At 34.2% G+C, this 10,485-nt stretch overlaps 1 protein-coding gene across 1 annotated transcript; it reads left to right on the top strand.

The window, feature by feature from the left end:
* Positions 1-4,991: 4,991 nt before the first annotated feature.
* Positions 4,992-9,963, top strand: LOC125579466 (triacylglycerol lipase OBL1-like). The gene is made up of 6 exons (XM_048743563.1): positions 4,992-5,387; positions 5,752-5,945; positions 7,101-7,134; positions 8,534-8,669; positions 8,763-9,234; positions 9,502-9,963. The coding sequence occupies exons 1-6, from the start codon at positions 5,069-5,071 to the stop codon at positions 9,784-9,786; spliced, it is 1,440 nt and encodes a 479-aa protein (XP_048599520.1). The 5' UTR covers positions 4,992-5,068; the 3' UTR covers positions 9,787-9,963.
* Positions 9,964-10,485: the final 522 nt, after the last annotated feature.

The raw sequence follows: 10,485 nt of genomic DNA on the forward strand, positions 1-10,485 counted from the left end.
CAGAGGTGGATCTAGCTAACCATCGGGAGGAAAGTGCTCCTTTTAATGTGCACGATATTACATCTATTCTCGAGTTTTTCTTCGTCGCAAATGTTTTCGATGCTTTTCCGTGACTTGCTTGGTTCAACGGAAACTGAACGAATTGCTTTGGTGATTTTCTCGTAGAAATCTTTAAACGAAACTGGCTCTCTAAAGCCGGAAAGGGCTTCAATACTTTGGCTAATCGTCGAGTTTCAGTTTGATAATGGTACAGGTTTTCTGTACGCATGATTGCGACAAGAGATGATGTATAGTCTTTGAGATTTATGTTCATGATCGTCTGGATATGTTGCTAGCGTTTAGAGGAATATTAGTTTGTCGTTTGCCTATTCTTGACGATTTGCAGAAGTTTTTGAAGTTTGGGAGTATACGAGTATAGTATACGTACCTACTCCCCATTTTTTTACGAAAGAAAACGGTTGAACCGATACTTTGAAGGGTTATGTACGTTTCTTCTTCTGAGGTTTAGAATGATTGATAATTCGGGACGATTTATAGACGTCGCTTGGACTGTGATTTGGTTGTTTCCACGTTGACGACTTGGAATATGTTGGTTCCGAGAAAATTGCCAGAAACTAATCGGTTTTAAGACGACGTTCATTTTTCTAGTTTTTTCTGTCTTTAGGAAGCGAGCTTGATATGCGTGGCGATCGTTTCTCGATTTTCGGAGAGTTTAGATCGGTTTGCAAGATCTGGATGAACAATTATGGAACAATATATCGAGACAGGAAAAATCGCTTAAGACTTAGTTCGCTACACTATTGGCCTAGGTTTTACGTTCCCTAAAGTTCTATGGCAGCCTCAAAGTAATTTCCTACGAAAATTCCAAGTCTGATTTCAAAAATTTCAAGTCGGAAATACCTTAGTTCTCTCGAAGATGCAGTTTTATCGCTTCTCAGTTTTGCTTGCTCATTTTCCTTTCCTCTTCTCGTGTATGTTCGCCATTTCCGATATTGGTGTTTATCCATTGAAAGTTGACATTTATTTTCCGAACTTGACTGTTATCTTCTCCTTAGATATGACGTCAAATTTTGTAAAAAGGTTCAACGTAATCGTATAGTTGAAGCGGCTAAGGTGTTAAGTTAACCGTTACCGTTTTATACTATTAATCTGAATCCTATGCGAGAAAACAAGACTTTGCGGTAAAACCCTTACACATAGAGACTTCTTTTGTTTGGTAATGAGCCAAACTTACGGGTTTTGATAAGATTTATCATTTCCCTTCGTGTTTACAGGGAGAAATCGCGAGCTTGTTTTAGTGCTCGTCCTGTGGCGGAAGGTCGCGACTAAGTTTTTGATTTTTTTGAAAACTACGGCGTTTGCGTAAGCGTTGGCCATAGGAGCAGTCAGTGCTGCGAGTTTGTCTTTCATATATCCAGACATCGTTTCGATCAAGCGTTTTGTAGCCATGAGTAAGAGTAATCCATAACCCCCCCCCCCTCCTTCTAGCGCCAAACTGTGGAACCGAAATTCGCACTGTCGATTTCCGTTTAAATAAGGAAACTAGGAAAACCCTAATTTCCCAGAGGTCCCGGATCTCTGCGAGAGCCAACGACAAGTGACCAAATATATGCGGAAATCATGAAAAGATAGCAAACGAGTTTAGCGAAAACAGTAGATCTTATTTCGAGTCCGCGTAAGAGCGTTGCGATCATTACAAAAGATTATAAAAGCTTTGGCTGCAAAGGCTGTCAGCGAGTTACTTAGTTCTAGCGGCCTAATAGCTCAAACCTAGTTGAGTTGCAGCTCGATAACAAAAGACGAAAAAGATACAGAAAAGGTTTTTGATTGATTTCGGACTGAACCTTGTTAAAGGCTGCCTACGTACCCCTTTCGAGGATCAAACCGAACGTAGTTCAATTGATAGAGCTGGACAAAAGATCGAACTGCCTGGACGAGTTCGTCTAGTAATTGAGTGCCAGACATAGAAACCGAACTTGTCGAGAATAAAGCCTAAAGTTTCTAAGTGCAAAGAATTCCGAGTCTAAAAAGTCCTCTCCATGCCTCTCGCCTAGGACTCCTTATATACTCGCTCCTAGGTCAGTTTACGCTTTTCCCCTTCTGCCCTTAAGCCGTCATAGCCTAAAAATAGAGATATTCCATTTTTCCCGATCTTCGTAATTATCTTCAAAATTTCGTATTTATCCGCGGAAACTTGACATTTATCCTTCCTTGCGCGCCAAGCGTAAACCGTTCTACGGTTTACGGGCTTTTGGCTAAGAAATCGTAGGATGGGCCTCGAGTCGCGTTTTAGGTCTCTTTGGGCCGTCTTCCGACATGAACAAACTTCTTTCGATAAAGAACAAACTTTCCGCGGTTTTTACCGCAAAGTTTTATCGATGATTTAGAATGGCGGAAAACATGAACTGAGTTCGCTACGGTCTTCGGGAGATAGCATCGAAGGATAGACGAGAATGCATGGACTGGTGTCAAATTGACGTTTCGGAAGAGCTCGGTCGCTACGTAGCGACCGAGCTTGGCTCGAACTCGGTCGCTACGTAGCGACCGAGCGGGACGGACGCTCGGTCGCTACATAGCGACCGATCTTGGCTCGAGCTCGGTCGCTACGTACACTTAGCGACCGAGCTTGGCTCGAACTCGGTCGCTACGTAGCGACCGAGCGCACGTTATGTAGCGAACGAGCAGTGTGCATGCTTGGTCGCTGCGTAGCGATCGTGCGTGGCTTGTCCGTGGTCCGATTGCCATACTCGAGCTCGTCCGTGTCCGTTGCCTTGAGACAGCCGGTATTTGATTCAATCGAGATTTGAACACAATTTTACCGCGAGATTCTTCGTAAAGATTTCTTTACGAAGATTACTTTTCGTAAAAACGTTCAGTCTGATTTTTACGGACTTTCAGACATTGATTCCGTCGTGACCGATTTTGACCCCAACACAACTCGAGAGCTGCTCCTTCCATATTTTGAACGAAGAGACTGCAGTAGCCTGCGTGATGTACCCTTGAGTAGCGCACCGAGCAAAACAGACATGCATGGCTTGATCATGAGAAGCAATAAAGATATATTTTCATTGTTTAACTCATATCTTCCAAACTATGAGGCTTCTACGCATGAAATCACTTGAAGAATGTTCTCAACTCAATTACGGAGCTCCTCGAAGAAGAATCAGATCAAACAGAGTTCATATGTGACAGTTATGTCATTTACAAATTAGGAGATCTTTAGTTTTCGTGAATTCAACGAACCATACATGTATCATCTAACAAACTATGTAACAGCTAACAAACATATATCATAAATGGCGATATGAAATTTAGGATCCGCTAACACATTGTCTAGTGTACAAGTAAAAGATCAGAGGTTACTTCATTTTATTACTTGATAAGTATATTCTTTTAATAAATAAGTTATCAGCTACTAATTTATATATTGTTTAACTTAGAACTTGGAATAAATCTTAGATTCTCAATTTGCTGAGATATTGCAGTCATAATTCCTAATTCATCTTTTGATTTTAATTCTGGAAGCATAATGGGAGATTCATAAGTTGAAACATGGTGGAAAGAATCAGATGAGAAAGATGAATAAGTTGACAGAAGATTGGTACTAAAAACGTGAACGTAATTCACGGTGGTTAAACGATTTGGAAAAAGAACCACAAAGGCGGGAACGTTTGTGGAAGATCAATCCGATTAGTATGAATTTGGAAAGAGAACTTGATGAATTAGTCTACTGCTTAGCAAGAATAAAAAAGAAAAACATTGTACAGAAATGAGATAGAAGAAGATAGAATCGTAGGAATATACAAAGAAGAAAGAGAAATGAAGAAGAGAAACGAGGAAAGAGATGAATGAGGAATAAGAAAGTAGAAGTATTATATGAACTTCAAAGTAAAAAAAACTATAGTAATCTACCATTAATTCAAATTTTGGGTACTTCCATAATATTGGTCTCATTCTTGTATATTAGGCTAATTGTCTCTTTTTTATATCACTTATGGAAAATTTGTGCCATCATTTCTTAAATTTGTTTTCAAAAAAAAAAATGAACAAGTAATATTCAAAGCATGATCATTATCTTGAGGATTTTAGCTGAAATTTATGTAATACACAAAAAGAATTCTTCAAGCAAAAACAAAAAGATCAAAGTCTGTTGACCGAATGATTGGTTAAACATTAATATCAAAATGATCAATGCTCATGGGGGGTCGTTCGCAATGCATGGGCCGCACTACCTTCTACTTATAGTTTGAATAAATCCATAACGTTTAGTAAAAATCATGATATGCACTGCACATATACATATACACTCAGTGTGTGATTGTATGGTCACTATAGAGTAAATGTTTACTCTCAACTTTTTGTTACTCCAAATTCCACTGAAAAAATACCAATCAAGTGGAATACTATTTTCACCTATTTACTCTTGTTACTATTTAAAAAGGGAAAACACACACAAGTTTACTCTGAGTTTAGATAGAGTAAAATAATTTACTCTATTTTCCTTTTTATTTCTTTCTTTTCTTCCAGTTGTTTCCCACCTTTTTTTACACCATATTACTTATAAATTTGATAAAATAATAATAATATTGCAAAAAAAATCATAAACTAAAATATATAAAATGGAGCACACAGAATTATAGTTTTAAATATTTATATTTGGTCGAATATAAATCTCAGGTCGAATTTATTCGGGTCGTTTTTTTGTATATAAATCTATTCGAATTAGTTCTTTCAACTAAAAGAATTATAAACTTAATTAAATACTTGTAAATTTTCAGTTTCGGTTTGATTTCAGATCTAGTATTTATGGATTAGTTTCGGTTCGGATTTGGTGTCCGGATAAATTACCAGACCTAGAATATAACACGTGAAAAACAACTAATGATTTTCATGACCGTAAAGGCCTGTATGATTGTAATGACAATTAGTATTTTAATAATAAAAATGGTATCTCAATTATTAGTAGCACTATAAATACGTAGCTAGGCTTTAGGTTGCATGACTCATAAATCAGCCATAGTCACTTTTTGCTTGGGCAAAGTTTCTCTTCTTTTCATATATTGCAAGAATGTCCAAAACCAATATGAAATTCTGCAATAGTTATTTTCTGGTGGATCCGACCAAAGCAAGTGTTTATGATCTCATTCTTCTTTTGTTTTCCCCAAATCTTATCAGCGCAAGATTCATTGATTCTCCACCGGATACGCTCAATAGCGCCCGGCGAAGTTTCGCGAGTCGATGGATGATTGCATTGGCCATTTTTCTTCAGAAAGTATTAATATTCATAAGAACACCCTTGGCATTCATAGGTCGTATAATCACCTATTGGCCCAATCTTCTTACGGCAAATGGAGGTTTCTTCAACTTGATACTTAACCTTTTGACAGGTGTGAAATCTAACAAAGCATGCTTTAATTATCCGAAATTAAAATTTTGAAAAGACTTTAACAGTCTCTAATAATTGTTACCCACTTGTTTCCTTATTTTACATTTGACACTAATCCCCCTTCTCCCCCACAAAAAAAAAAAGTATACATCAATAATACCCTCGGGTTTTTGGACTTAACCAATATGACACTTATCACACGTCAACAAGATTTGTGACAGAACGAGGATTAATTACTACATGCAAGACCCTGTAGCACATATATTATAATATAAAAATATTTAACAATATATTGCCTTAATATTTATTTCGAAGAAAATAGTGTTATAGGTTTTAAGAAAATTAATATTTTGTTGTTGTTACAGGAAAGTTAGTGAAGCCTGACGAATCGTCCGCGACATATGCGTCGTTTCTGGGATGCACAGATCGAAGAGTAGAACTTGACCAGAAGATAGAAGTTGGCACGATCGAATACAAGTCGATGTTATCAATGATGGCTTCTAAGATCGCTTATGAGAACAAATCTTTCATCACTTCCGTGGTCAAAAACACTTGGAAGGTTAACTTTATTTTCTCTGTCTCTTTTTTCTAGGGTTTTATGCCTCTCTTGTTTTAATTATTAATTAACTAAATATAACAATACAATTACTTCTTATTATCATCCCGTTTTACTTACTAATAATTATTTTTAATTATGAATTACATTATAAAATATTTAATATTCATAATTATTTATAATTTATTTTTAGTTAAAGAGTAGTTATAATTTGACGCAAGTTTAATTCATTATTATTGGTAGCTTTTTTTATAAGGAACATGTATATATTTTATACTGAATCTATTACTATTTTTAATCTTTTCGAAGTTACTTTTACAGTTGTACAAAAAATATAATTATATATTTATTAGATTAAAATAAGATCTAAGATTTTAAATACTTTGTAGAGTAATTAAAATTATCTAACTCTTCCTTGGAACCCGTCTAACAATAACTAAAATTCTGATTTAATGTGTTCGTAATCAAAATGTTAATCAATCATTTTATACATATTCTTCATATTTTTGTTTTGAATGTTTTAATAACATAGATGATATAAAAATCTAGTGGATCTTCTAGTAATATTGATTTGGGGACTTTACAAGATCGTGACTGATAATTAGTAGAGTAAAATAGTGGAAATAAAAACGTGAAAATACGAGGAAAGAGATTTGTCAAATCCAGATTAATATTTCATCTAACAAAAGTTAAAGAAACATTTATCTCTACTTTTTTCACTGTGTTAGAGTAAATGGACTGAAATATTTTCCACTTGACTGGATAAAATCAGAAGAAATGGGCTAAAATAAATTTCTACTTACCTTATTTTACTCTAATATACAAAACAGTCACACTCTACATATATCTTTAATATACTCTTTTTGTTCCTTAAAATTACATATTCTATAAAAAAATTGTTTCAAAAAGATCCATCTTATATTTTTAATGCATGTTTTATTAAATAATTGCAAACTTTAATAAATTTAATTGTACTAGTTAAATTTTTATTGGTTTAAAATTATGGAAAAAAAATAAACTCAAAAAAACTATATAAATTTAATGTGTTTTATTAAGATGTGTGAAAAATCTAGAATATATAACTTTAACGAACTGAAGAAGTATGTTTTAACTTTTACTTCACACTTTCTCTCATTTTACATTTATTCTGTGACGCAGATGGACTTCGTGGGTTACTACGACTGTTACAACGGTAAGCTAAATGCAACGCTTTATTCTTCTAGGAAATGTTTTTTCTTTCCCACTTCAGTGATTAGGGCGTCCTCTGTGTATTTTGGAATAATTATACCCTTTTAGTGCATAAATAAAGCCTCTGAAGTACCATTAATACAGAAAACATAACCGTGTGGATATAAATAGATGTACGTGGGACAAACACCATTCTTGCGATGGTAAAAATGCTTTCATTTACTTCTTTTTTTGATAATACGACAGAAATAAGTCTACAAGATCATGATGATATATATGCCAAATTGGTCTCTGTACCATATCATATCGTGTTGAATAAATGAGCAACGGACCCTACTGATTTTAAATGTATCGTCTGACGGAATTATAATATAAGTGTACTTAAAGATCCCAACTAAATTTTAAATGTAGTATTAAAGTTTGCTATTTTAATTTTATAACATAAATATACTAAACGTAATGCTATTTGTACTCACTGTTACTATTTTTATTACGCAAATCTGTCGGAGCTCGAAAAGATAGAAGGCATATATATCTGAGTAAAGTTTTTTTGAACTAATTTTTTTTTTGTTAAAGAAAAGATAAAAAAAGGATGCCATGAAAGATCGGAGTTTAAGGAACTAATTTGAGTAAAGTTTTTTTAAGAGATAATTTTCTCTTCTCTTTTACTTTTGTATTTTTTAATAACTTATTAGTGAAAGATGCCATGAAAGACCGACGATATCGTAACTAATCGATTACATTTTTCCGACAGAATTAAAAATATATCTGACAATGAAAATAAAATTAATTTCATAATTGAATTCCTGGTTATTTTGTAAATATACGGATGCAGAGAATGCACGTAAATCTTAAGTTTACACATTATTTTATAACTATGTTTAGGTCTATATAAGTTAGGTGCATATCTAATCTATGCTAATTTACCAATTAGATTTCAATATGTTGGTACATTTTTCGCCATTATGAATCATATGTTAAATGTAGTTGTATTTAGAATCAAATATTGGAAGAATAATATGGGGACCAAGATCAAAATTCATGTGTTTTGTCAGGGGTTAGCAGCCAATTTTTAAATGCAAATGCTACATGAGATTAGATCGGTGTATTTAAAAAAAATAGTTTATTTTGTATTATCAGAAAAATCTTTAGTTACTTGAATGATGAAAAGAGGAGTATATAGAGTACTGCCAAACAAGATCTATTATTCTGGTGCGCAGAATATTTTTATTTGTATGTTAAATACTTGTTTTTCTTTTTGACCAACTTTACTTGTTTGAAAAGCCTATCAGGTTCCTATTTTTTTTTCTTCAAATTATAATATTACAACATCTAAAAATTTTAATCTGAAGAACCTATCAACATTTGCAAAAACGATTGATAAGTTTTTTTTTTGTGGTCAGCGTTCCAAGAAAAAAATCTGACACAAGCCTTTGTGTTCAAAGCATCGGACACAAATCCGAACCTCATCGTCGTCAGCTTCAGAGGAACCGAACTTTTCAGCTCTGATGATTGGTGTACTGATCTTGACATCTCTTGGTATGTGTGTATATATATATAATTAAATACTTAAGTTTTTTTTTTAACACAAATACTTTAGTCATATATCATTTTTTCCGAGTTTTAAAATAGGTACGAATTGAAGAACGTTGGCAAAGTTCACGTCGGGTTCTCGAGAGCTCTAGGCCTCCAACAAAATGGATGGCCCAAAGAAAATATAAGTCTCATACACCAATATGCTTACTACACGATTAGACAGAAGCTTAGGGACATGCTTGCCAGAGACAAGAACCTTAAGTTTATTCTAACGGGTCATAGTCTCGGGGGCGCAATAGCTGCTCTGTTTCCTGCGATTCTTGCAATTCACGGTGAGGATGAGCTACTTGATAAGCTAGAAGGAGTCTATACATTTGGACAGCCACGTATAGGGGACGAGGAGTTTGGGGAGTATATGAAAGAAGTAATGAAAAAGCATGGGATAGAGTATGAAAGGTTTGTTTATAACAATGACATGGTGACTAGAGTCCCCTTTGATGACAAGATTCTGTTCGGATACAAGCACTATGGATCTTGCAATTACTTCAACAGTCTCTACCAAGGAAAGGTAAACTAAAGTATCCTCTATCCAAAGTATTTAAAATGGCACAAAAATAGGAGATTTGAAGTAGTCAAGAAGAAAACTCAACTTGGCTTTTATGAGATTTCTCATTTACATGAAATTAACGTGAGATATAATAAGCTATCATAATTAGAATTTTGTTTTGTCCTTTTCAAAATAGTACTAGCACTAGCTTTTGTCTGCGAAACCAGTGAATGATATCGAAAAAGCCATGTTTGTATATGTATTCTTACAATTATTGTAAATCTGAAGGTAAGAGAAGATGCTCCTAATGCCAACTACATTAGCATGTTGTGGCTAATACCAAAGCTGCTGAGTGGTGTCTGGGAGTTTATAAGGAGTTTCATAATAAGGTTTTGGAAAGGCAATGAGTACAAAGAGAATTGGACAATGCGAACTGTTAGAATTGTTGGGATAATAATCCCTGGTGTATCTGATCATTTCCCACTTGATTATGTCAATTCCACGCGCTTGGGAGGCTTGGCTCGACCTCTTGCTACTACTACCCCTCAGGATAAACTTTCTCTCATTGCTTGAAATAACATGATGACTCGTCCCACTCAAGTCAAGCAGAAGAAAGTCCAAAGTGTGTTGAAGAAACCCAATTTCAGATGTATCGAATAAGTTTTCAAACTAAATAAAGGATGATTTCATTTACTTGTTTTTATTTTCCCTTACTTCATTAATAAGAGAAGGAATACTCTTGAGTTGTTACTTAAAGTGTTGTTTTCCCTGTAAGAATCGAATGGTTCTAATTTCTTTTCATAGAAACAAAAACAAAGCAAACAAACTCTTACCATTTTTTTTTCTCAACAAACTCTTACCATTTATTTTGTTGGGGCCTCTCTTGGTTCCCTATCATTTCATTTCCGAAAAAGGAGACGTATTGATTATGTCTACTTTTGTAAGCTTATGCGTAGATGCTCACCAAACACATGTATAGAGATTTAATAGCTTTAATAATTATTGACTCGCCTCTCATTATTTAAGCTCAGACAAGTCACATTTTGTGTGTCCATAATATGGGGAAACCAATTTTGGTCACAAAAAGAAAAAAAAAATTTGCCACAATTTGATAAAGAGATATTTCAAAGTTAATCCACAAAAATATTTATTTGCCATGATTTAGTCACAGTATTTTTGTGACTATATAAAATAGCCATTTTTGGCTATATAAAGTAGTAACGATTTTGTTACAAAATTTTGTAACTATTTGAATCCCTAAACCCTAAACAC

Source organism: Brassica napus, chromosome A10 (assembly GCF_020379485.1).
Source record: "Brassica napus cultivar Da-Ae chromosome A10, Da-Ae, whole genome shotgun sequence".
Lineage (NCBI taxonomy): Eukaryota > Viridiplantae > Streptophyta > Magnoliopsida > Brassicales > Brassicaceae > Brassica > Brassica napus.

What these genes read in the sequence shown, in the direction of transcription:
- LOC125579466 (XM_048743563.1), top strand. Translation starts at nt 5,069, where the DNA reads ATGTCCAAAACCAATATGAAATTCTGCAATAGTTATTTTCTGGTGGAT. An exon ending in GATACTTAACCTTTTGACAG is followed by an intron (nt 5,388 to 5,751) that starts GTGTGAAATCTA and finishes TTGTTGTTACAG; the next exon opens with GAAAGTTAGTGAAGCCTGAC. An exon ending in TTACTACGACTGTTACAACG is followed by an intron (nt 7,135 to 8,533) that starts GTAAGCTAAATG and finishes TTTTGTGGTCAG; the next exon opens with CGTTCCAAGAAAAAAATCTG.